We start from the raw sequence: 27,348 nt of genomic DNA, 5'->3' as shown, positions 1-27,348 counted from the left end.
CAACAAAATCACTCTAGTGTTATTGAGAATTATCTCTCCGTGTTTAATCCAGAGTGAGACAGAGAGGAAAAGACAAATAGTTGAGTCCCAGTTTGAAGAGTTGCACCAGTTTCTGAATAAGGAGAAGCAGATCCTTCTTTCGAGACTGGAGGAGGACGAGAAGAAGATTCTCCAGAGAATCACGGAACATGTGACCCAGCTAGAAGAGCAAAGTTCCTCCCTCATGCAGCTGATCACCGAGATAGAGGAGAAGAGTCAGCAGCCGGCCAACGAGTTACTGAAGGTGAGATTAGCAAATATATTTCTAAGGAAGATACAGATCTGCCAGGAGGAATCAGGGAATTCAAGTTGCAGATCAAAATATCTTAAAATAATGAGGGCTGATTTTTCAAAGCTGCACTTACCACATCAGAGTGTCACGATTGTGGCCTTGACCCCTCTTTGACTCACCTTATTTCCAGATGGTCAGCTTCTGAGCTGACTCCTGTCTGTTCTTTCCCACTTGCTGTGTGTTCCAAGCCTCACTTTGTTGTTCAGCCAATCAAAACCTTAACCCCTACATATATGCCGATGACATTACGATCTGTATCCCGTTCAAAAGTGACTTAAACGAAATAACCAACGAGATTAACCAGAGCTTCCAGATCATGCACTCTTGGGTGGACTCATTCCGGTTAAAACTTAACGCAGGAAAAACTCAATGTCTAGTTCTCACTTCCCAATACAACACAAACAACTACCCCACTATAACCACACCCTACTGCACACTTCCAATCTCAGAAAATCTGAAAATTCTTGGAGTCACTATTGATCGAAACCTCACTCTCGATACCCAAGTGAAGAATACAACGAAAAAAATGTTCCAATCGATGTGGAAACTCAAAAGAATAAACCTTTTTTCCCAAGAAACATCTTCCGCACTCTAGTACAGTCATTAGTAATAAGCCACTTGGACTACTGTAATGCTCTGTACGCAGGCTGTAAAGAACAGACCATCAAAAAACTCCAAACAGCCCAGAACACCGCAGCCAGACTCATTTTTGGAAAACCTAAATATGAAAGTGCGAAGCCCCTAAGAGAGAAACTGCACTGGCTCCTGCTTAAGGAACGAATTGAGTTCAAGATCTGCACGACCGTACACAAAATCATTCACGCAGATGCCCCACTATATATGTTAAACCTAGTGGACTTACCGCCCAGAAATGCCAAAAGATCGGCACGCAAATTCCTCAATCTGAACTTCCCCAGCTGTAAAGGAATGAAATACAAACAAGCTTATGCTACTACCTTTGCGTACAAAAGCACACAGTCTTGGAACGCACTACCCATGGCCCTGAAAACCATGAACAATCTAACCAGCTTTTGCAAAGCTCTGAAAACACATCTCTTCAACAAAGCCTACAAAAGTCACCCTCAATGAAACAAATCATTCCTTAAACCATCCAAGTACACCAAAAAACACCTCTCACACGACCTTACTTAACACCTTTCCATCTAATTCCTCTTATACCTCAGCTTATCATCGACTGTATTTAAATCATGTAACGACTTTATCATAACAATACTCTGCAAGCCACATTGAGCCTGCAAAAAGTTGGGAAAATGTGGGGTACAAATACAATAAATAAATAAATAATAATTTCCTGCCTCTGTCCTGTAGTGTTTTCCACTTCCTGTGTGTTTCAAGCCTCACTTTGGTGTTCAGTGTATTTCCTGCCTCTGTCCTGTAGTTGTGACATCATTAGTGAGGGCCTTTATAAGGAAGTGGTGGACTTTCATTCAGGGCCTTTGCAATTCCAAAGGTCTCCAGGTTAGTTTGTGTGCAGTGTAGCACTTCTGCCTTGTTCATAGTCTGTGTGCCCGTGGGCACTTCTGTCTTGATTCCTTGTTGCTTTGTTTATTGTCTGTGTGCCTGTAGGGCACTTCTGTATTGATTTCTTGTTGCCTTGTTCATAGTCTGTATGCCTGTGGGCACTTCCATCTTGATTTCTTGTTGCTTTGTTTATTGTCTGTTTGCCTGTAGGGCACTTCTGTCTTGATTTCTTGTTGCTTTATTCATAGCCTGTGTGCCCATGGGCACTTCTGTTTTGATTCCTTGTTTAGGGTGCCTGTGTGCACTTCTGCTTCTGTTCTTCTCGGTTTGTTTGTGTGCTAGGTTCAGCCTTCAGCCATAGTCTGTTGTTTGTCTGTGTGGGTCAGCTTTGTATCCTGCTTGTGTCTGCCCTGTTTGTCTTCAGCTCCAGTTCCCTTCCTGCTTGTGTCTGCCCTGTTTGTCTTCAGCTCCAGTTCCCGTCCTTCTGTCTGCCCTGTTTGCTTTTAGCTTCCATTGCAGCCTAGACTTTTCGAGAATCCTGAATCCTGTTCCAGTATCCTGTTCCAGTCAAGCTTGTTCGAGTATCCTGAGTATCCTGTTTGTTTGAGAATCCTGAATCCTGTTCCAATCAAGCTTGTTTAAGAATCCTGTTCCTGCCAAGTTTGTTCCAGAATCCGGTTCCAGTCCAGCCAAGCCCAGTCTGTTCCAGACTCTGGTTCCAGTCCGGACAAGCCAAGGCCTTTCCAGCATCTGGTTCCAACCAATCCAAGCTTGTCAGTCCAGTCCTAGTTGAGGGGTTTTGCCTCCTGCTGCCGCTCGTCTACAGTAGGCCAAAGGCTTATGTTGTTCCAGAGTCCTTGACTGTTTGTTTAAAGCCTGGGACCGTGACAGATGACACAGAGCTTTTAAAATAAATTAATGGGGCTTAAATGGCGAAATCATCCTGCTCTAAAGAAGGTGTAAATTGCTGTGTTTGTTCTACACAGAAGTCATGTGTTTTTAATGATCTATATTTGGCTCACTGAGTGAAAAGGTACCAAACGTGGGGTTACAAATGTCCTGCAAACCCCCCAAAACAAGTCTACTGTAAAATGTGGAGAACAAGGCTGGCTGCGAAATTGGCAATTTTAATAGATACGTTATACTCTTTTAAGTTCAACAAGTGCTCGGGAGTCAACAGTTCATGCAAACTCAACTGTTTATTCTTCAACTCTGCAAAACAGGAACTTCCAACTGTGTGAACTTTTCAACTTTGAATGGAAGTCTTCTAAAACCACAATCTTTCTGGTATTCCTCAAGGGAACTCCTGTATCTCCTCTCCAGGATTTATTTACAGATACTCTTCAGCAGGACTATATACACTTTTTACAATGCTTCTGTCCATGCCTATCCCTGAGAATAAGATTCCCAAAGACTGTGCTCCTCTCAGTTGTATAGGTCTAGACCCTATGTGGCCTGACCTCCCTGCTGGATGACCCTTTGCGTTGGCACCACCCTGATCCTTGAATGGTCAATCTCTGGCTTTCATCCCATGTTCCTGGGCTGGGTCTCTTCACTGCCCACCCATAGCTCTCCTCCTTGGTGAGCCACAACTCTCCTTTACACCTAGTGGTCTACTTCTCTCAGCTGAGATTCCTCTTTGCTCCTCCAGGTCAGTGGTAGGAGACCATCAGGCAACCAAAGAACCCCTCCCCCCCAAAGGGCAAACACTATCTCCTTGTAATCTTCCAACCCCCCCCCCCCCCCCCCCATCATTCTTAAGTACAAGGGCACTCTCTCTCCGCATTTTATTTCAAAACTATTTGCCTTGGGCCGGGCTTCCTTCCACCCAGAGACCTCCCAGTCACTCCCTCCAGTGACTCTCTACAGGGACTTACTCTCCTAGTAATCTCAAACTAATGGGATTACACTCTCCCCCCAGCCACCAATCCCTTGCCTTTAAGGGGTTTCTTTAGGTTTGGTTCTCCCTTTACCTGGAGTAACACAAACCCCACATAACATCATTCAGTTTTATTCAACACATAACATCATTTCAACATCGTCAATCCTCATAATGAATATACTATGTGCTCATATTACTAAGTTTCTCTTTCAAATATAAACAGGAAACCCAGACAACCACAGGGTGGCAACCTGTTCAAACTGGATTCTGGTTACCATTTTACTCTTTTCTTGTTTTTTTTTTTCCCCCAGACATCATGGGTCAGAACATTCTGGGTCAATCAAGAGTGGTAACCTGCTCAGTCATACTCCGTCCACCAGAGTCCAAAATGATACCCTCATAACATCTCTTAAATATTATACCATCCAATTGAGAACACTTTACTTGATAATAATAAACTTTTATTTTTATTCAACCATTTGTTCATCATCATTTGTTCCTTTTCTGCCGTTTCCAACCTTTATTTAACAATGTATCATAATTGGGCAACATAATATATTCATATACTTCCATTTTTCCAATGCTTATCCCCAACAGTATAACTTTGACCCACTTAATACCTTGGACCTGGGTCCACCCCATCATTTAACGTCCAATAATATAACATTTTTACAACCACATGAAACAACATTCGTATAACCAGGGTCTATTGCCCAACTATTTATTTTACTTGGCTTTTCATATTTGTTTATTGGACAACTCGGCATTAGTTTGTTCAGTGGTTCTCCCACATTTTCCTATGTGCCAAGAAAATCTAGGTGACATATGAGGGACTGTATGTAGTGTGTGGGAGGGGGCAGCAATTGCAGCGATGGGGGTGCTGTGATGTGCATGAGGGAGGTGGTGAGAGCAGTGGCTGGGGGTGCCCTGAAGACCCTTACTGCCCGGGGGTCCCGACCACTGTCAGTCTGCCCTTCTCCTATTAATTCCAGGGGATTACATAAATAACAGACATGAAGGCTATAAATGTTTGGTGGATTAAATTGGGTAACTTTCATTTTTGAATGTTTTGTAGAGTGTAGGGTCTGTAGAGAGGGACTATGCAACTTTTTCACAATGTTGATGTTTTTCATGTTCTACAGCCTAAAAACTGTGGGTAAACATTTCTCATTTTTTAAAGTTGTAGTTAGTCCATTCCTGAGGCTGAAATTGTGCAGGATTATCCCTCTGGTAGAAATGTATTTATTTATTTATTTGTTACCTATATGCAGGCTGAATGTGGCTTACATAGCCGTTCGCCAAGTCGGTAAATACAAAGTGGTATTAAGAATAGGGTTCATGTGTTACAGACACATTTGGGAATCGTAGAGAGCAAGAGTTGGGTTATGTCCATTACTAGCTTTAGTTAATTGTGTAGCAGGGTTCACTTACCCCACTTTTGATACCTTTTCACCTAGACATCACAACTCCACCTCTGCCCAAACCAGGCCCTTGAGAGCCTCTACATTGCAGATCACGGATCAGAGCCACTAAGGAGGTTTCAGTACTGTGCCCCATCCAAAAGTCTGATTGTTTGGCATGGAGGACCTGCGTTTTATTTAAATACTTGAAAATTTGCCCAAGTATCAATTTCTCTACAACTTAGGAGAAAAATGGTAGGTTTGAAACAGGCTGATTTACTGGACAACATGATTTTTGTTTCCATAATGAGACTGGTTGTCTCTTATAGATTTTTGGATGCTAATCATAGAAATGGCATCAAAATTTTGTAGCTGTTATGTGATTGAGCAGAGCTGTGAGTAGAATATGCTAATGTATAATGTGTTCTCATAAACTGTGAAATCTAACTAGAAATATTCTCTTTCTCATTTCCCTCTAGGATGTGAAGGACGCCCTGAGCAGGTAGAAGTTAGTTTTCTGCCCTTTTCTATGTGGCTGGATGGATTTTGAGTGAGGAAGAAGGGAATTAATCGATTGGTGAGAATTGAGATTGAGAATGGGAGAGAGGGAGGTGGGATTGTATGAGGAGAGGGAGAGTTAAGGTGTGGAGGGAGGAAGCACTGAGAAATGAAGGGGAAGAGATGGAGGAGAGGGGAGGAGAATTACAGACCTAACCTCCCTTCCCCCTGACTCTCTCTTTTTCATCTCTGTACTGCCAGAACTTCTCTCCCACCAACCTCCCTGATATCTCCTCTCTTCCTGTCCTCACCTATTTGGCTCTCCCAGAATCCTCTCTTCATTCCCCACCAATGAATCTTCTTTCCACCTCTACCCTGTCAGTTTTGCTGCCCCTCAACCCTAGTGCAGAAGGAGGTGCTGGTGAAAGTCTCTGCTCTGTCCGTAACAGAGTAAAATGTCCAAATGCCACTTTGTGCCATTTTTTGAATGTAGTGCCGATGAACTGCATAGCAAAATCTTTAAAAATGGGTTTCAAAAATAGTGATTTGGGCATTTTGAATGTTTTCCTGTTTCAAAAATGAGTCCCATAACCACAGAGAACTGATTGCTCATGGTATATCTCATTCCTTCCACTGTTCACATCTCTATCCCCTGGGCGTGAACTTCTCCCAGAATAATCACCGTCACTCTCTAACCCATAGGTGTCAGAAAATGACGTTTCCGGTACCAGAGGCTGTTTCTACTGATCTGAAACTGGGTTTCCAATTGAGCTTCCCTCAGCAGCTGAAGAAATGGATTACAAAATTTGGAGGTGAGGAATTGATCGCTTTTTAATTTGCTTTGTCATAAGAACATAAGAGTAGCCATTCTGGGTCAGACCAATGGTCCATCTAGCCCAGTTTCCTGTTTTCTAAACAGTGGCCAATCTAGGTCACAAGTACCTGGCAGAAACCCAAATCGTGGCAACAATCCATACTATAAATCCCAGGGCAAGCAGTTGCTTCCCATGTCTGTCTCAATAGCTAACTATGGACTTTTCTTCCAGGAATTTGTTGAACGTTTTTTGAAACCCAGATACACTAACTGCTGTTACCACCTCCTCCGGCAATGAGTTCCAGAGCTTAAGTATTCGTTGAGGGAAAAATTATTTCCTCTTATTTGTTTTAAAAGTATTTCCATGTAACTTCCTTGAGTGTCCCCTAGTCTTTGTACTTTTGGAAGCAGCAGAGCCATAATATAAAAAATAATACAAAACGTGAAAGACACTAAGGCGGCTGGACAAAAAAAGCGTCACATATCTAAAATGACCTGTTGCCAACAAACCATCAAACCAAACAAATATAGTGTAGACGCGTGTTGTGCAAAATGAAAATTGTCATGCGTCCATTTTGGGTCTGAGACCTTACCGCCAGCCATTGACCTAGTGCTAAAGTCTCATGCGGTAACCGGGTAGTAATGACCTACATGTGTCAAATGCCACTTGGCAAGCGTCCAATGCGCGCGGTCAAAAATAAAAATTATTTTTACGACGCGCACCAAAAATGAAATTAGCAGTAAGACATGAATATGCTCATTGTATATAACAACTTCAAGAAAACAACAAGCCGGTGTCTTGTCCCACCAATTTCAGCACCAAGTACAAATGATGAATAAGTATAAACAGTGTGTATAAATAAATAAAATACACCACCTGAGTGACACAGCCAATGGTTTATAATGCAAAAAGAGGAATTACAAAATAAATGGAATTTAAAAACAATCAAAAATTACACCAATTGCTGAAGTGAGAGTCCCACTTTTACCAGCTACTGACACACTCACAAAAGAAAACTCTCCCTCCAACACTTAAACTACAAAGGAACATCTGGGAACAAATGGGAAAAGAGCAGCACCCGTCACATAGTAAATAATGCAGAAGGCTGAAGTCACATAATGAACAAAATATTGCATATAAAAATACAAAAAACTAGCGTATTTTCCAGTCAGTATCACACTAATTATGCAGTCTTTTTCTCATTATTATGGTTGCTTAAAGGGGGGGGGGAGTGAGAAAGAGAATGGTTTGGGGTGGGAACATGGTTGTTGTTTATATGACTGGATTCATATGTTTTTGTGGATTTTGCATTAAAATTAATACAACATGATTTATGTTTAAATTTATTTATTGATTTTCACAGAAAGTTCCATATCATATTCAGAAATAGGCTCTAAACAGTTTTCATGTCTAGCATAAACAAGATATTTATAGCTTCAACTATCTCTTAATTTTGCTAACATAAACTTCTAATCTGCCATAACCTACAACCTATTTCCAATGTCCCTTTTTATTCTCCTGTGAAATCTTTCCTATTGGTGCCTAGTTTCCTATCTCCACCCCCTCCCCCCCTTCCCTCCCACTTCCACCCTCCCTTATGTTCTCATGTTCTTAGCAGATCAATTTGTACTGGGTTGTCCAAGCAGTTCTGTTACAAATTCAGGATCCGGCCTCTTCCCCCTAAGGGAATAGTTTGCCAGAAGGCAGTCCAAATCCGATAAAAGTCCTTTTCTGTAAATCTTCGTTCACTTTTATAGTCTGTCAATTGCTTTTCAAACTTCATGTAGTCTATCATCAAACTACGCCACTCAGTAAGTATAACTTTTTTTGCAATCATTATGGCTCTATGAGTAAATCCCTTGAACCCTGTCGGAATCGGGCGCACCAGCATGGGCTTTCCAAATAACATCTGTGGTCCCTTCTTACAAGTAGCACCCCACATCTGTGAAATCGACTGGGTAAGTATTGTCCAAAATTTTTGGATGTTGGGGCATGACCAAAACATATGTCCAAGTGTCGCCCCCTGCGTCCCACACTTAGAGCAAGCACAATCCGGGGATATTCCCATATGAAAGGCTCTCCTTGGAGGGATATATGCCCTCATTGCAAATTTGTATTCCATTTCGCTGTATTGAACCATCTTGGAGGCTTTTTGGATCTTGTTGATATACTCCTGTATTATAATTGGTAGCAAGATTGTGTCTAAGTCCATGTTCCACTGCCTAGTCAGCAACTGGTAGTCCGGTTCTTCTGTCCTGTCTTTTAGATGCCGATGATTCATGGACAATGACACTCTACCCTGGGACTGCAGGGAGTATGCCGATGCAAGTTCCTCCTGCACATCCTCTGTGAGGCATTCCCAAGGCAAACTTTTTACATAGTGAGTCAACTGCCAGTAATGGAAACGATCCCGTAGTTTGAGGGTAAATTGTGTCTGCAGTTCTTCAAAGGATCTCATTTGCCCCTCTTCTGTTACCACTTGATGATACAACATGATTTAAACATTAAAAAATGCTGACTGCTGTGGGCTGAATATGGGCTGGATGATGTCACGTTCTTACTTTATAACAGCTGTACCATCAGTTCTGCCCAAAGCAACAATGACCTTGTGTTGTCTATTGTCACTCCTGTTTGAGTATCACCTGAAGAAGGAATGGGTGATAAGGCAAAGCTTGTTTTATTTTGTTGCATTGCACCCTGGAAGTTATGTGTTTACTATGTCATAAACATATTCCTGGAATAAGCAGCAGAAAATGTGTTTTACTCTTTTGGGATCTTGCCAGGTACTTGTGACCTGGATTCACCACTGTTGGAAACAGGATACTGGGCTTGATGGACCTTCAGTCTTTCCCTGGATGACAATTCTTATGTATGAATGTAATTATAAGATCATTGAAGGACATTTTGATAATTCAAAATCTCTAACATTTCTCTCTCTCTTGTTTTTTTTTACAAAATAAAATCACATCCTGCAGGATTTGGTAAGTTTTAGTCAGTTAGAAACATATATATTTTAGGGGTGGGCAATTAACACATTAATAACGCTATTAATGCATTAATATTTTAATGAATAACATGTTTTGTGATGCTGCCTGTTTTTTTTAATGCTGACCCACCCCTCCCCCACGCTTACCTCTACAGCAGGGCTCAGGATTTTTTCTCCTTCCTCGGAGCTGCCCCAAACTCCCTTCTCTCCCGCTGCATGGTCCAGAAAGTTGGGGAAGGTCTCTTGAGACTTGAAACCACAAGACTTCCCCAACTTCCTGCATTGCGTGACTCAAGTATCTGCTGAGCGCGATCGCTGTGCAGGGGAGACAAGGAGTTTGAGGCAACGCTGAGCACGAGCCCTACTGTACAAGTAAATGCGGGTTGTGGTGAAAACTGTTTGAAACCTTATTCTTTAATGGCCAAAATGCATGCTGTCATTAAGAGCACTTAATTGCATGATTACAACTTTTAATCACACGATTAATCACAATTAAAATTTTTAATCACTGTCCACCCCTAATGTATTTTTTATATCATTGTACTTATTTCTCTTCTCTGAGATCTGATCATTGTTCATATTTTTTTTTAATGCAGATTGGTGGATAGAATTTGGCAGCTATACAGGTAACTGAATCTGATATATAACTAATTATACCAAACCATCAAATCCACTAATGTGTCCTTTGACTGTGATTTTGCTATACCGACACCTACAGCCAGTGTTAGGGATCATTTTCACCCCTGTGATAGAGAAGACAATGTGTGTTTCCCCTGATCAGGGTCAGAGAGTGATCCCTCTGGTTCAGACCTGGCAAGTTTTCCACATTCATTGGGAGACTCCCGTTTTCTCAGGTCACCTCCGAAACTTCCACAAGGGAGTGAATGACTCCCACTCAGCAGTCTGTGACAGTCCAAGGACTTTTCAATTTTGATGAGACTGGCTTGTTTTACAGACAGGCTGGCAAATGGAGATATATAACGAAAATGGCAGCCAAAGCCCCTGGTTTTAAGGCATTTAAAGATCTTCGAACAATCCATTATTGATCCACTAGTGCATTCGTATTTAATTGGCATGCGCCTTCCTAAAAGCATTACCTCTAACCCGATCATCAACACTACCCATAAGTTATTGTTGCTCTTAGACAAGTCTTTGCGTATTCCTTGGTCTGTTACGTCTTATATGCCCATATGGAATAATCCCAACTTTAGAATTCATAAAAAAACAAGCCTCTGGGCCCTGAAAGATCTGATTCATCTAAATCAGTCATGGAAATCTTTCTCAGATCTGAAAGTTGAATTTTCGCTGCCGGACGCTCAGTTTTATCATTGGCTGCAGATTAGTTCCATTTTAACGAAAAGTAAGTTACACATTCAGCTATTATCTCAAATCCCTGAGCTTATTCATTTCAATTTGAGGCTCCAGCATTCGGGTCATGCTGCTTCTTACATATATAAGCATCTCTTAAATACGTCCCCTGCTAAGTGTACAGGTTAACGACATACAACAGCCTATTGCAGATAAACTATGGGAACAGTTATGGAACTCTAACTCTTCTTCAACGATCCAGTCTTTATATTTCTTCATGCATAGAACTTTGTGGGTGCTGCATAGGTTGCTGAGAATGGACTGTACATTCAAATTTAAAGCAAACAACAGACTGGTCTCAGCCTTCATCTTCTGGAAAATTCTGAAACTTTGAAACACCTGGTGCCGTGGGCTGTGTCTCTCCTGGAATGGGATAGCAACACTGGACCTGGGGTGAGGGAGATGGAGATATCATTAGGGTTTCCATAGGGCTCCAGAAAAAGGAGGACAGATTGAGCCAGTTGGAAGAAGTTATTTTATTACTCAGATTTTTGTTTTCAAAACACTCAGGGGTTGATAGTCAAAGCAATTTAACCGGCTGAAAATGGCTCCTGGCCAGGTAAATCATTTGTTTGTGCTAAGCACTAATTTTCAGAAGTATCCGCCTGAGGTGGAGAACTCAAATGCCCCACGGAGAATCAGTGGAAGGTTGACCATGGATACCAAAGACTCCCACTCTTTGTCTAATCACTAATTTTCAGCAGTGCTAGGGTGTCCCTAAAACCGGCCCCTCCAAATGACACACTAATTACAATTTATAACAAATTACTACTCTGCCCATCTCCGTTATTATACATCCTCTGTGTACATCCGTATGCTGCACAAGATGGCATATTTGAAAATGTAAGTGAGATCAAATGAAAATGGCAACAACAATAAAGAACGACAAGGAGGAAGCATCAGCTCATTGTTTGCTTTGTTTTGAGAGTATGGGGATGACGGCTGAGTGGGGGAGGGGAAACAGAGATTAACCTCATTGGCTTTGATGTTTTGATGTCATCCCATGTCTTGAGTCAAATCTATGAGGCAGGAGGGTGACAATATCCAATATTAGAGTTCCTGTCATAGAAAAAGTGATTGACTGAAGAACCAGCAAATGAGAGTTAGAGGTAGGTGCAGGAGCAGCCAATGAGGGTTAGAGCTCTGTGTGTGAGGAGCCAATGAGGGTTAGTGGTGGGTGTGTGATAAGCTAATGAGAAATGTCTGCTCATGTTTATTAATGTGTCTCCTCTCTCTGCAGTAAATGTGACTCTGGATCCTGAAACTGCTCATCCTAATCTTGTCCTGTCTCAAGATCGGAAAACTGTCGTATGGGGAGTCACAAAACAGAATGTACCGAACACTGCTGAGAGATTTGATACTTATCCCTATGTGCTGGGGAGTGAGGGCTTCACCTCAGGGAGACGTTACTGGGAGGTGGAGGTGGGGGATGTGAGTTACTGGACATTGGGAGTGTGTAAAGACTCTGTGAGGAGGAAGGGGAGGATCACACTGTCACCTGGGGAAGGATTCTGGACAGTGGAGCTGTGGAATAAACAGAGATGCTGGGCCCTCACCTCCCCTGAGACCGAGCTCCCCCTAAGTGTGATCCCCCGGGCAGTGGGGATTCTGCTGGACTATGAGGCAGGAAAGGTCTCGTTTTATGATGCAGGTGATAAATCTCATCTCTTCACCTTCACCGATACCTTCACAGGGAAACTCCGACCTTTCTTCTGGACTAATTCTGAATTTCCTTTAAGAATCCGCCAGGTACCAGCCTGGAATTAAACAGCAGGACTCAGGATTAACATTCCCAGACTCTCTCTCTCTGCTTGACAATTTGTAGTTATGTTATCAAACTCTTATGTACAAATAAATCTGGGAAGCTCTGCTTCTTTCCTGATATATTTCCTTAATCTGAAGTCTGTGGCAGGAGTGTGAGAGGTGGAAGATTTTACAGATTTGTGTTAAACACGTTCAAACCAATCACTGCTACAGAAATATTATAGTTTGAAGATGGAAGCAAGTTTGAAACATGAAATTGTAGTATAATATGAGGGACAGAGATGAGATCAGAGCCTTTGAATGTGAGGTTTCAGTTTAACAGTGAGAGTGGCAGACATGGGTTTAGAGCCTATAAATGTAAAGAGGGTTTTCAATGACATAGTGAAAGCAGCCGATGGTATAAGATATTGTGAATAAATAGTGAATAACACAAAAATCTACTGATCTATCAATAACCAAGAGGTATATTAAAGTGAGACAGTAAGCTCAGTAGGGCAGGGACTCATTGTACTTGTATGTAATTTGTGTTAAATCTCACTCTCTTTCGTGATCTGTCACAAATACTGAAACAGTGGGAACATTAAGAATAAAAGCTATTTTCCACCCGGTTTTCTGCTTGTCAGTCTTCCTTTCCAGAAATGTTTCTGGGAGACCCTCACTGTCTGAGGGGGCACACTTTGTACATATTACTCTGCCCATAAGGATTGTATGTGGATACATTAATACAGATTGTAAGCTCTTTTGGGTTAGGGGTTCATTGTAATTGGGGGGTCATTTCTAGAATTTCTGTGGGACCTGCAAGCTGTTTTTCAAAAGAAAACGGATAGACTTTCTTTTGAAAATTCAGAGTCTGTACCTTCACCTGTAGTTAAGTGCAACCCTGCCTACCAGAAGACGGGCCAGGGCACACACACCATATGCACATACCCACATAGGGTCCTTTATGGGCAGAGTGATATTAATATATAAATTCAAAGGCATTTAATCAGGCAGCAGATTCTTAAACACCATCAGCTGGCAGGCTATTGATATTCAATGGTAATCAACTGGGTAATGTCACTGAAACTTGCTGCTAACCAGCCATTCCCTAACCATCTAGGTTACGGGCAGTCCAGGGTCAGAGTTTGGACAGAACCACAACTTACTTATTTATTTGGATTTATTAACTGGCTTTATGAAGAGGTTCAGCCAAGGCGCTGTACAGCAGGTACAGTTTAACAGAAAACATACAAGTATGTTAACAGCATAACATTAGTAAAATAACCAAGAATAAACTGAATACAATAAATGAGGTAAACTTAAAAAACAGTAGACTGAAACCTAACAATAGAACTAGTAGTACTTCCCTTGTCATAGTTATATTCTGAATGTTCTCCGTTAAATTTCTGTCCACATTTTGACTGGTCGATATTCAAAACAACTGAACTGGGGAGGAAGTGACGTCACCATCGGAGATGGAAGCCTGAATCCATAGCTCCGTCGGGGCAGCGAAGAAATCAGCGCTATTTCCCGGTTCCCAACCCCCCCGAGAGTGGCAGTTCCGAGGGCAGAGAGAAGAGAAGCGATGGCGACAAAAAAACGGCTGGAAAAGGGTTTACACATTGGGTCACGGAATGTTAGTGGGATGAATTCCCCACTGAAACGAAGTTTGATACATTGGGAATTGCAGAAACTTAATTGGGATATTATATTACTGCAGGAAACACACATTCAAAAGAGGGATGCACATTTACTTAAACATCGGGGATATAGTGACTGTATCTTACACTTTGATGCTAGAGGGGGTACGGTGGGAGGTTTAGTGATTTACATTCGTAAACATATTCCATTTGTAACAGAGAAAGTATACAGGGATGCTCTGGGAAGGTGCCTGGCGATTAGGGGTCAGTTGTATGGCAAGGAGGTGACCATAGTAAATATATATGCTCCTAACTCAGGACAGGGAGAATTTTTTACCCGGATACATAAGGAACTCTTCCAGTTTCAGAAAGGGGGGGATGATACTGGGTGGGGATTTTAATACTAGTATGACTTCAATGGATCATTCAAAGGGGTTGGTCGATATGTCCTCGGCCCACTGTGCACAGTTAAAATCACTTGTCTCCAACTTAGATTTAGTGGATGTCTGGAGGCTTAAGCACCCAAGCCAGCGGTCTTATTCACATTCTCAGAATACTTACACAAGAATTGACATGGTGTGGTGTAGCCGCCAATTATGGGATCAAGTGGCCGATTCACATGTTGGGTCCATTTCCACATCAGATCATGCCCCCGTGGAGACTGAGCTTAAGGGTTTGACAGAGGAGAGGCGCCAACTCTTTTGGAGATTAAATGAGCTGATTCTGGGGGATAGTAGGGTGCGGGAGGATATTCGTCAGGTCATTCAGAATTACATGCTTATGAATGACACTGGTGAGGTTCTGGATGGTACATTGTGGGATGCCCTGAAGGCTGTGGTGAGGGGCCATCTCATTAAATGGGGAGCACGGAAAAAGAGGCAACGGGAAAATAGGGAACTGGAATTACGGGCACGACTAGCGAAGCTGGAATGCCGTCATCAGGAGTGAGGTTCAGGGATAGTCCTGAGAGAGTTACGACAGTGCAAGGTGGAATTAGAGAAATTGCAGGTAGAACGGGTGGAGTTTTTACGTACGATACTCCAGGAAAAATTTTATGAATTCGGTAATAAGTCTGGACGGATGCTGGCTAATCTTCTGAGGCATAGACAAAGGGGCCACACAATAACAAAAATTAAAGGGGCGGGTGATAAGATGTATTATGGGGATGGAGAAATTAGAGATCAGTTTGAAAAATTTTATCAGGTTTTATATCGCAGTGAGAGGGGGGCAGAGGGGGGAGAAATTAGGAAGAGTTTAGGGGAGTTGCGCCTCCCTAGGCTGTCAAGTTTGGAACGCAAGCAGCTGGATGCCCCATTTCATCTTGAAGAGATTCAACGGGTGATTAAGGGACTCCAAGGAGGGAAGGCGCCCGGCTTGGATGGATATTCTGCCAGGTTCTATAAGACTTTTGTTGGGGAGGTGGGGCCCCTATTGTTGAGGTTGGGAATGCGTGCTTTGCCGGCCAATCACTGCCTGTGAGCATGCATGAAGCAGGGATTTCCCTGCTATTGAAACCAGGAAGGGACCCAGCGGTATGTGGCTCTTATCGCCCCATCTCATTGATAAACTTAGATGTTAAGATCTTATCCAAGGTAGTTGCCGATAGGCTAGGAAAGATTCTGCCTACGCTGATTCACACTGCCCAATCAGGGTTTGTCATGGGGCGGCAGGTGGCAGATAACATCAGACGCACCCTACATGTTATGTGGGCAGCCCAACAGAGGGGGACTCCGATGGCTTTTTTGAGTACGGATGCAGATAAAGCGTTCGATAGGGTGGAATGTTCCTATTTATGGGAAGTGCTGGAACATCTGGGGTTTGGCCAGGGGTTGATAGGGTGGCTACAATGGTTATATGATAAGCCCGTGGCAAGAATTAAAGTAAATGGGGGGTATACATCAGCCTTCCAGATTGAACGGGGTACTAGACAGGGGTGCCCGCTGTCACCACTGCTGTTCGCACTCTCGATTGAGCCTTTGGCTCAGAGGGTGCAGGATTCAGTTGACATTCCAGGAATCATGATTGGTGGTTCTGAACACAAATTGGCTTTATTTGCTGATGACGTGTTATTTTTTGTAAACAACCCGGGGTTAAATCTCCCTATATTGTTGGCAGAGTTGGAAGAGTTCAGTAGGCTCTCTGGTTTTAAGATAAACTATGATAAATCTGAAATGATTGGGTGTCTATAGCACAGCATAGGATGGAAGAGCTCTCACGTAATTTTCATTTTAGATTGAGGAGGGATAATATTAAATATTTAGGAGTTAAAATACCTGTTCAGATCTCTCAGCTATATCAGCTAAATTATATACCGTTGTTCCATCAAATACGTAAGGATATGGATAGCTGGGTGGGGAAGGATAGCATCGATTAGGATGAATGTACTGCCCAGACTTTTGTTTTTGTTTCAGACACTGCCTGTAGCGGTCCCTGGGAGGGAGTTGAGGAAACTACAACAAGCTATCTTGAAGTTTATTTGGGGGGGCAAAGCTCCGAGGCTCAGTAGGAAGCTGCTTTGGCGGTCGACAGATTTGGGTGGGAGAGGGGTCCCGAACCTTGAGTGGTATTATTGGGCAGCACAACTGAAACTTATAACCACGTGGGGTCATGAGAAATGGTCAGTGGCAGCACACATGGATCAGGAGATGGTGCAGCAGTATAGCTTGCAGTCAGTTATATGGGCCTCTTCGACTTACCCCACTTTTGGCAGGCTTTCTACTAATCCGTTTGTAGGACATCTATTGACACTATGGGGATCCCTTAGGGCACGCTTTTGGAAAGCTAGAACTACATCTACTTACGCTTACATTTGGGGGGAACCCACATTCAGGGTGGGGTTGGGAAACCCGGTGGCAAAGAGGTGGGCTGAGAGGGGTTTATTGAGGTTTCGAGATCTATTAGAAGATGGGAAAATGAGATTGTTTACAGAGCTTAAGGAAGATTATGGGGTTTTGGATAAGGATAGATTCTTTTACCTACAGGTCCAACATTACATTTATACACAAGGATGGTTACGAAAGGACCCAGAGGATTATGAATAATTAGAGAATTTGTGGGGCTCTTTGGGGACAATGAAGGGAGTTATATCTATGTTGTATAAATTTATAAGGGGTAGGAGTTTTGAGAAGTGTTTGTATATGACTCGATGGGAAAGTGATTTGCAGAAGGAGCTAACAGTTCATGAGTGGAAGGCCATTATCTTGGAAGTTAACAAAGCATCGACCTGTGTGTTGCTGAAAGAAAATGCCTTCAAGGTCCTCTCGAGATGGTATTTTACCCCACATAGATTGCATGTGATGTTTCCAGGGGCCTCACAGTATTGTTGGAGATGTTTAACGGATGTGGGAACTTTCTTACATATCTGGTGGTCCTGTGGGAAATTACAATTGTACTGGCAAACTGTTACTGCAAAGATAACTGCTCACACAGGTAAGGCCTTTTTGTGTGAGCCTCAGTGGTGCCTGTTGGGCTTAGGGAACAGAGGAGGAAGACGTTTAAAGAGGATGTGCCTGACAGCTGCAAAGAGTGTCATTGCTCGGTTTTGGAAACAACAAGAGGCACCAACAGAGCAAGACTGGCTTCTAAAACTTTCCCTTATTGGGGAGATGGAAAAACTAACTGACAAAAGGGTGGGATATTATAATATGAATGATGAGCTCTGGACTCAATTAAGAGCTATGACCCAAATGAGTTAGCAACAGGTGTACGATGGGAGAGGGGAGGGAGGGTAGGGAGGGTGAGGGGGGTTTGGGGAAGGGTGGGGGGGGGGAGAGAAATTAAAATTGAAGTATGTATTTCTATACTTGCAGATTTATTGTTGGTTAATAAAAAAATAATGTTAAAAAAAAAACAACTGAACTGGCCAGAAGTGGCCGCTGACCACTTGAATCACTCGTTCAGGGCCATCTTCTAATGTTTCAGTGGCCGTTAACCAGTTATTGCTGCTGAAAATGAGCTGTTAGCAATTCAATGAAAACCAGCTATTTTGGGGTGTTCCGGCACTTGGCTGGTGATATTCAGAAGCAAACGTGGGCGCTAGAGATTATTAGCACCATACTAGCTCCTGCATTTGCTCTACCGCTCCATCATCAGAGCCCCCAAGAGCGTCGCAACTAGCATCCAAATGCATGCTAAACATATTCCTCTCCAATGATCAGCACACATTGGTGTGCCATCCACGGCAAACCCTACACCAGCTCAGAGCTGGCGTTAGTGTTTGCAGACCATTGTGGAGGAATGGCGAACCCTGTCCAGAATGCATTTGCATGCTAGCAGGCCCCCCATTCTCCCCAATAGAACCCCGAGCCCCCCACCCCAAGCCAGTGACACAGGGGCTGGAGGTCCGGCTTCAATCCCCCCGACTGCCCCTTATATGGTGTGAAGCACCACCTAGTGCATCCCAGGATGCACTGGGCAAGGCTGGGCGCTGTAAGAGGAGGAACCGTGCAGGTCTTTGTCTGCCAACATCTACTATGTTACTGTGTTACTATAATCTGACTCAACTCCGTCCACTTCGCTCCACACACCTTCAGTCCATCTCCTTTCTCAGCCTCCCCTCTCTCAACCTACAGTCAAATCTTCTGTCTCAGGTGTGTAACAAACAGCTTTACTCAGCAGCTGCAAAAAGCAGACAAGAATGCATCTGCTGTTATTACACCTCTCCACGGTGTCCCCAGTCTTTCTGTCCTGCTAGGGCAGTCCTCTGCTAATATATTGCTCAAATCCTTCTTATGAAAGTGGTGATCGGGATTCTTAATACCCTGACACAGTGAGAGAAGGGACTCACAGAGATTGAGAATGACATAACTTTCAAATGAGTGCACCACACTCCTGAGGTAAATGTGGGATAAGGGACCCAAGCAGATCAATGCAGCTCTCAACCCTCATTCCGACCCTACCACCCCATCCCCAATCCTGAACCTCATATAGGCCGGGGCAGCATCCAGTTTGATTCACTACAGCCCAGCTAAGGCCACAACGATAAAAACTCTTTATAGGCTGGACAGGCACCACTACTACTACTACTATTTAACATTTCTAAAGCGCTACTAGGGTTACGCAGCGCTGTACAGTTTAACAATGAAGGACAGTCCCTGCTCGAAGAGCTTACAATCTAATAGATAAGAGTGAGACAAATATAGGACAATCAAGCCATTGTGACATCACTGATGAGACTGGCTCTTAGGCATTGGTGGAATGAGGCATTATGACATCACAATCTCAGCTCTGGTTAAATCACTGCTATATGTAATACTACTACTACTACTTAACATTTCTAGAGCGCTACTAGGGTTACGCAGCGCTGTACAAATTAACAAAGAAGGCCAGTCCCTGCTCAAGGAGCTTACAATCTAAAGGACAAATGTACACTTAGAGGGGCATAACTGAACGAAAACGTCTATCTCCATGGGCGTTTATCTCCGAGAACGGGTCCGTGAAGGGGCGGACCGAACCGTATTTTCGAAAAAAATAGACGTCCATGTTTTATTCGACAATTTGTGAGCTGGGCGTTTTTGTTTTTCAGCGATAATGGAAAATGAAAGCGCCTAGCTCAAAAACGAATAAATCCAAGGCATTTGTTCGTGGGAGGGGCCAGGAGTCGTAGTGCACTGGTCCCCCTCACATGCCAGGACACCAACCGGGCACCCTAGGGGGCACTTTTACAAAAACAAAAAAAAAGGTAAAAGAGCTCCCAGGTGCATAGCACCCTTCCCTTGTGTGTTGAGCCCCCCAAATCCTCCTCAAAACCCACTGCCCACAAGTCTACACCATTACTATAGCCCTAAGGGGTGAAGGGGGGCACCTACATGTGGGTACAGTGGGTTTGGGGGGGTTGGACGACTAAGCATTAAGCAGCACAATTGTAACAGGTAGGGGGGGATGGGCCTGGGTCCACCTGCCTGAAGTCCACTGCACCCCCTAACAACTGCTCCAGGGACCTGCATACTGCTGCCAGGGAGGTGGGTATGACATTTGAGGGTGAAAATAAACAGTTGTGAAGCGGCATATTTTGTGGTGGGAGGGGGTTATTAACCACTGGGGAGTCAGGGGAAGTCATCCCCGATTCCCTCCAGTGGTCATCTGGTCATTTAGGGCACTTTTTGGGGCCTTATTCGTGGAAAAACAGGGTCCAGGAAAAGTGCCCTAAATTCTCGCTAAAAACGCATATTTTTTTCCATTATCGGCGAAAGGCGCCCATCTCTGATTGGCCGATAACCACGCCCCAGTTCCGCCTTCACCATGCCTTCGACACGCCCCCATCAACTTTGTCCGCATCCGCAACGGAGTGCAGTTGAAAACGTCCAAATTCGGCTTTCGATTATACAGCTTTATTCGCTTTTGTGAGATAAACGTCTATCTCCCGATTTGGGTCACAATATAGGCGTTTTTCTATTTCGATTATAAGCAGGTTAGTTAAGTAGGGGTCATTAAATTGGAGCAGTCTAGATTTCCTGAAAGGTATAAAGGTTAGGTGCCGAAAGCAACATTGAAGAGGTGGGCTTTGAGTAAGACTTTGAAGATGGGTAGGGAGGGGGCTTGGCGCAAGGGTTCAGGAAGTCCATTCCAGGCATAGGGTGAGGCGAGGCAGAATGGGCGGAGCCTGGAATTGGCGGTGGTGGAGAAGGGTACTGAGAGGAGGGATTTGTCCTGTGAGCGGAGGTTTCGGGCGGGAACGTAAGGGGAGATGAGGGTAGAGAGGTAGTGAGGGGCTGCAGACCGAGTGCATTTGTAGGTTAGAAGGAGAAGCTTGAACTGGATGCGGTATCTGATCGGAAGCCAGTGAAGTGACCTGAGGAGAGGGGTGATATGAGTATATCGGTTCTGGCGGTATATAAGACGTGCAGCAGAGTTCTGAACGGATTGAAGGGAGGATAGGTGGTTAAGTGGGAGGCCAGTGAGGAGTAGGTTGCAGTAGTCAAGGCGAGAGGTAATGAGAGCGTGGATGAGAGTTCAGGTGGTGTGCTCAGAAGAAAGGGCGAATTTTGTTGATGTTAAAGAGGAAGAAGCGACAGGTCTTGGCTGTCTGCTGGATGCGCCGAGAAGGAGAGGGAGGAGTCGAAGATGACTCCGAGGCTGCGGGTGGATGAGACGGGGAGGATGAGGGTCTTATCAACTGAGATCGAGAGCGGAGGAAGAGGAGAAGTGGGTTTTGGTGGAAAGACAATAAGCTCGGTCTTGGCCATGTTTTTTATTTTATTTTTTTAGTTACATTTGTACCCCGCGCTTTCCCACTCATGGCAGGCTCAATGCGGCTTACATATACAGGCACTTATTTGTACCTGGGGCAATGGAGGGTTAAGTGACTTGCCCAGAGTCACAAGGAGCTGTGCCTGAAGTGGGAATCGAACTCAGTTCCTCAGGACCAGAGTCCACTACCCTAACCACCAGGCCACTCCTAGATGACGTTTCAGGTGGCGGTTAGACATCCAAGCAGCAATGTCGGATAAGCAGGCCGATATCTTGGCATGGGTCTCCGCGGTGATGTCTGGTGTGGAGAGATACAGCTGGGTGTCGTCAGCGTAAAGATGATACTGGAAACCATGAGATGAGATCAGTGAGCCCAGGGAAGAGGTGTAGATTGAGAAAAGAAGGGGTCCAAGGACAGATCCCTGGGGAACTCCAACAGAGAGCGGGATGGGGGTGGAGGAAGATCCATGAGAATGTACTCTGAAGGTACGGTGGGAGAGATAAGAGGAGAACCAGGAGAGGACAGAGCCCTGGAACCCAAATGAGGACAGTGTGGCAAGAAGTAAGTCATGATTGACAGTGTCAGGTTTTAACTGCTGGGGATTTTTCCAGCCGTGCTTAGATTTCTATTTCTTAATACTCCAGGCCTCTGAGCCTCTGTTTCCATAAGTATAAGTACATAAGTATTGCCATACTGGGAAAGACCAAAGGTCCATCAAGCCCAGCATCCTGTTTCCAACAGTGGCCAATCCAGGTCACAAATACCTGGCAAGATCCCAAAACAGTATAAAACATTTTATACTGCTTATCCCAGAAATAGTGGATTTTCCCCATGTCCATTTAATAATGGTCTACGGACTTTTCCTTTAGGAAGCCGTCCAAACCTTTTTTAAACTCCGCTAAGCTAACTGCCTTTACCACATTCTCTGGCAACTTATCACAATTTTTAGAAACATCTACAGAAATAATAACGGAACGTACGACCTTCGAATCTTGACAGAAATCATGTATTCAGACTTTATTTCAGACATATTTCAGCTCAATTTCTGGGATCAAAAATACAAAGTTTTCCTGATCTTAATTAGAGGAGTGTGGTAGCCGTGTTAGTCCACTCTTAAGGTTATCAATAGAAATCAAACAAAATAAAACATGGATAAGATGATACCTTTTTTATTGGACATAACTTAATACATTTCTTGATTAGCTTTCGAAGGTTGCCCTTCTTCGTCAGATCGGAAATAAGCAAATGTGCTAGCTGACAGTGTATATAAGTGAAAACATTCAAGCATTACTATGACAGTAAAATAGATACCATTGGAGATTCTACATGGAATGTTGCTACTATTGGAGATTCTACATGGAATGTTGCTATTCCACAAGCAACATTCCATGTAGAAGGCTGCGCAGGCTTCTGTTTCTGTGAGTCACTTAACCCTCCATTGCCCCATGTAAGCCGCATTGAGCCTGCCATGAGTGGGAAAGCGCAGGGTACAAATGTAACAAAAATAAAATAGATACTATTGGAGATTCTACATGGAATGTTGCTATTCCACTAGCAACATTCCATGTAGAAGGCTGCGCAGGCTTCTGTTTCTGTGAGTCACTTAACCCTCCATTGCCCCATGTAAGCCGCATTGAGCCTGCCATGAGTGGGAAAGCGCAGGGTACAAATGTAACAAAAATAAAATAGATACTATTGGAGATTCTACATGCAATGTTGCTACTATTGGAGATTCTACATTGAATGTTGCTACTATTGGAGATTCTACATGGAATGTTGCTATTCCACTAGCAACATTCCATGTAGAAGGCTGCGCAGGCTTCTGTTTCTGTGAGTCACTTAACCCTCCATTGCCCCATGTAAGCCGCATTGAGCCTGCCATGAGTGGGAAAGCGCAGGGTACAAATGTAACAAAAATAAAATAGATACTATTGGAGATTCTACATGCAATGTTGCTACTATTGGAGATTCTACATGGAATGTTGCTATTCCACTAGCAACATTCCATGTAGAAGGCTGCGCAGGCTTCTGTTTCTGTGAGTCTGACGTCCTGCACGTACGTGCAGGACGTCAGACTCACAGAAGCAGAAGCCTGCGCGGCCACATTGGTGATCTACAAGGGCTGACTTCTACATGGAATGTTGCTAGTGGAATAGCAACATTCCATGTAGAATCTATAGAAATCAAACAAAATAAAACATGGAAAAGAAAATAAGATGATACCTTTTTTATTGGACATAACTTAATACATTTCTTGATTAGCTTTCGAAGGTTGCCCTTCTTCGTCAGATCGGAAATAAGCAAATGTGCTAGCTGACAGTGTATATAAGTGAAAACATTCAAGCATTACTATGACAGTCTGACAGGGTGGGAGGATGGGGGTGGGTCGGAGGTATGCATGGGGACATCAAAGCATATCATTGATATTCTAACAGGATGGGTGTGGATAGGTGAGGGGTGGGGTGATCAACAGAGACATACAGCTTTATGGTATATAATGGGCTAGGAACCCCAGATCCTTGTTATCAATAGAAATCAAACAAAATAAAACATGGAAAAGAAAATAAGATGATACCTTTTTATTGGACATAACTAATACATTCTTGATTAGCTTTCTAACAGGATGGGTGTGGATAGGTGAGGGGAGGGTGATCAACAGAGACATACAGCTTTATGGTTTATAATGGGCTAGGAACCCCAGATCCTTGTTAATAAAACTACCCAGAGAAGGAGAAGAAAATTTCTGGGACTTAGATCTTGGGTTCTCTCTCTAGGAGGCACTTTCAAGTTGAAATTTATTTATTTTATTGCATTTGTATCCCACATTTTCCCACCTATTTGCGGGCTCAGTGTGGCTTACAATACATTGTAATGATGGAAGTACAATTTGTTACAACACAATTATGGTTACATTGTGAGGGGTTAAGTTAAAACAAGGTCCAGGTGTCGTTAAGGGGAATAGAACAATGGAGAAGAACGACTGAACAATAGAAGAACAACGGATACTGATAGGGCAACAGAACATTAGCAAGAGAACGTTCGGGCTTAATATTTTTTTACCTGTAAAATTAAGGTTTAAATGTGTTAAAGTTATGGGGGATAATAGTACAGAGGAGAATGTATTGATGCATTGTTAACAGTGTGTGTGGACTTAATGTGTTTGATAGATTTTTTCAAAGAGATGAGTCTTTAATAGTTTGCGAAAGTCGGTTATGTATTATTTCCTTAAATACAATATTCTATGTGTTTTTTGAGCCAGAAGAATTGAAGCAGTTGTATTACTGAAAAATTACCTAAGTCTCATAGAACTAAAAAGGGTTGAATTAGCAGAGCTTTGAAACTTGCGAGCTGTTGCATCAGTCGTCAAATCTTCAACCTTGCCTGTTGTCTGTTTAAGATCTTCCATATACACTAAAGATATCAAGAGGAAACTGGTTCCATTCATTCACTGTACTTATAAATACAGAACACAGTTATCAATGTGTAAGTCAGAGTTCTTCCATTAAAGGAGGAAAACGCCTCAAAACAAGCCCCTCCCACAGATGTAAATGGGGTGAAGGCTACATATTCATCCTCATAGGCGTTTCTAAAAACCTCCTCATTTTAAAACATTTTTTTGAAAAGTTCTTTTTCTTAATGCTGAATAAGAAAGCCGCTTTGCCGAGTAAGCTATAAAATTTTTTTTACTTAACTTCGGCTAACTGCAGACTTTCTCCTCCCAGACCATGATTCAACTGTGGTCAACGGGTCCCGTTTCACATTGCGCTGCTTCAGGACCACAGCCATTCAATCAACCAGTTCATCGGTCATAAATCCTGTGCAAAAGGGGGGGGAGAAAAAAGCTTAAATATTTATAAAATTTCTACAAAAAATCAATCTATTTCATACTGACTCTGCTTACAATCCGTTCAAAAATGCCGACGGTAGCATGAAGGGCAGGAGTATTTAAACATGGCGGTCCTATAAGTACAAACTGTGACGTCACATGCTGTCATCAGTATCCAATCACAATTCTTCAAGCAGCAAAAGGCATACCCACATTAATGAATGAAGATCAAAATAAAAGTCCATTCCGTATATCAAAGGAAATGCGTCCATTCGATCTTCCCATTCAGACCCGTAGGATTCATTGATTTTAATCCTTTAATGGAAGAGCTCTGACTTACACATTGATAACTGTGTTCTGTATTTATAAGATCTTCCATAGACATTCAGAATACCGAATGACACGGGGACAAAATTTGTCCCTGTCCCTACCCCGTCTCTGTGGGTTCTGTTTCCGTCCCCGCAGACCCCATCCCGTCCATGCAGGTTCTGTCCCGTCCCCACCCCATCCCCATGGGCTCTGTTCTCATCTGCAGAAGCCCGAAACACTTATAATATTATAGTTAAATCTTTTCATTAAAGTACTAGCTCTACCCGGCCACGCATTGCTGTGCCTCAGTCTGGTTAAATGGAAAAGCAAGAAAAGAGGAAGCGCTCGTTTCTAATATGTTTAATTTCACAATGCTTGTGGGTATACAATATTTTCTGTTGTTCCATTGTGTGTGCAGATATAGAGATTGTCTGGTTTGCTGACTCTACAGCATGCAACATATAATTGTCCATGTGAGAAGCAATCTGTGTGTTGATCTAAACCGCAAAATTGTAAAGATTGGCCCTGATGGTGATTGCAAACGCCAATCAAATTGGGAATTGCAATCTCTTAAATTGAAATGGCATATCCGTTGGAATGATAGGAATGCGAGGAATGAGGACATCTTCACCTTTGAAAGGTCCTGTCAAGATTGTTGCTTCTACGACATTGCTCATTAATTTTTTTACTGCAAGCCGCGTGCCGTTGCAAAGCTTTGGCTGGTTGATATTTCGCAACATGATAATTGGCACGCCGATTTTCAATTGCAGTATGTGCGGTGGCATCCCTGGGAGATCGAATGAATTCAAAAATTCTGTTGGATAATTAACCGCTTCATCTGCTTCCAGAACAGTGTCGACGGACTTGTATGTGAGTGGCTTGCTTTGAATGTTAGACTGAATAATATTGTTAAGTTCGTAGACGTCTTTGTTGTTGGCCGCAAGAACTTTTTATGCCGGTAGAAATTCCGCAGTGTGCATTCAATTCATCATTGCCATCACCGATGAAATACATTTGGAGGAATTTATGTTGACCATCTGAGAACGGAAACAGGGAGCCGACTTTATGATAAATTTGTCCTTTCACTTTGAAAGTTGGCATGAATTGAGCTGTTATGGTTTCTGCGCCGGACGACGTCATTTGGAAGCATGAGTTGTATTTCCTGATGTTAGATAGGAAATGCTTTGATTCGGCGGTATATCCGGCAAGCAAAGAGTGGAGGAGTGGCCTAGTGGTTAGGGTGGTGGACTTTGGTCCTGGGGAACTGAGGAACTGAGTTTGATTCCCACTTCAGGCACAGGCAGCTCCTTGTGACTCTGGGCAAGTCACTTAACCCTCCATTGCCCCATGTAAGCCGCATTGAGCCTGCCATGAGTGGGAAAGCGCAGGGTACAAATGTAACAAAAATAAAATAGATACTATTGGAGATTCTACATGGAATGTTGCTACTATTGAGATTCTGTTGCTACTCTTTGAGATTCTACATGGGATGTTGCTACTATTGGAGATTCTACATGGAATGTTGCTACTATTGGAGATTCTACATGGAATGTTGCTACTATTGAGATTCTGTTGCTACTCTTTGAGATTCTACATGGGATGTTGCTACTATTGGAGATTCTACATGGAATGTTGCTACTATTGGAGATTCTACATGGAATGTTGCTATTCCACTAGCAACATTCCATGCAGAAGGCTGCGCAGGCTTCTGTTTCTGTGAGTCTGCAGGACGTCAGACTCACAGAAGCAGAAGCCTGCGCGGCCACATTGGTGATCTGCAAGGGCCGACTTCTACATGGAATGTTGCTAGTGGAATAGCAACATTCCATGTAGAATCTCCAATAGTAGCAACAGTGGAGGAGTGGCCTAGTGGTTAGGG

At 43.2% G+C, this 27,348-nt stretch overlaps 1 protein-coding gene across 6 annotated transcripts in view; it reads left to right on the top strand.

The window, feature by feature from the left end:
- LOC115468290 (E3 ubiquitin-protein ligase TRIM39-like) overlaps positions 1-12,631 on the top strand; it is a 50,890-nt gene extending 38,259 nt beyond the window's left edge. For 3 of the 6 annotated variants that reach the window (XM_030199913.1, XM_030199912.1, XM_030199910.1), the window contains exons 3-8: positions 53-283; positions 5,575-5,597; positions 6,296-6,405; positions 9,384-9,389; positions 9,991-10,020; positions 12,003-12,631. In XM_030199913.1, coding sequence (XP_030055773.1) covers positions 53-283; positions 5,575-5,597; positions 6,296-6,405; positions 9,384-9,389; positions 9,991-10,020; positions 12,003-12,529 — 927 coding nt within the window. In that variant the 3' untranslated portion in view covers positions 12,530-12,631. The remainder of the gene's footprint in view (positions 1-52; positions 284-5,574; positions 5,598-6,295; positions 6,406-9,383; positions 9,390-9,990; positions 10,021-12,002) is intronic. The other 3 variants (XM_030199915.1, XM_030199914.1, XM_030199911.1) reach the window with 3 other exon arrangements.
- The last annotated feature ends 14,717 nt before the right edge of the window (positions 12,632-27,348 follow it).

This window comes from Microcaecilia unicolor, chromosome 4, assembly GCF_901765095.1.
Source record: "Microcaecilia unicolor chromosome 4, aMicUni1.1, whole genome shotgun sequence".
NCBI lineage: Eukaryota > Metazoa > Chordata > Amphibia > Gymnophiona > Siphonopidae > Microcaecilia > Microcaecilia unicolor.
Note: the sequence above shows the minus strand (reverse complement) of the source record. Positions and strands in the feature narration are given on the sequence as shown.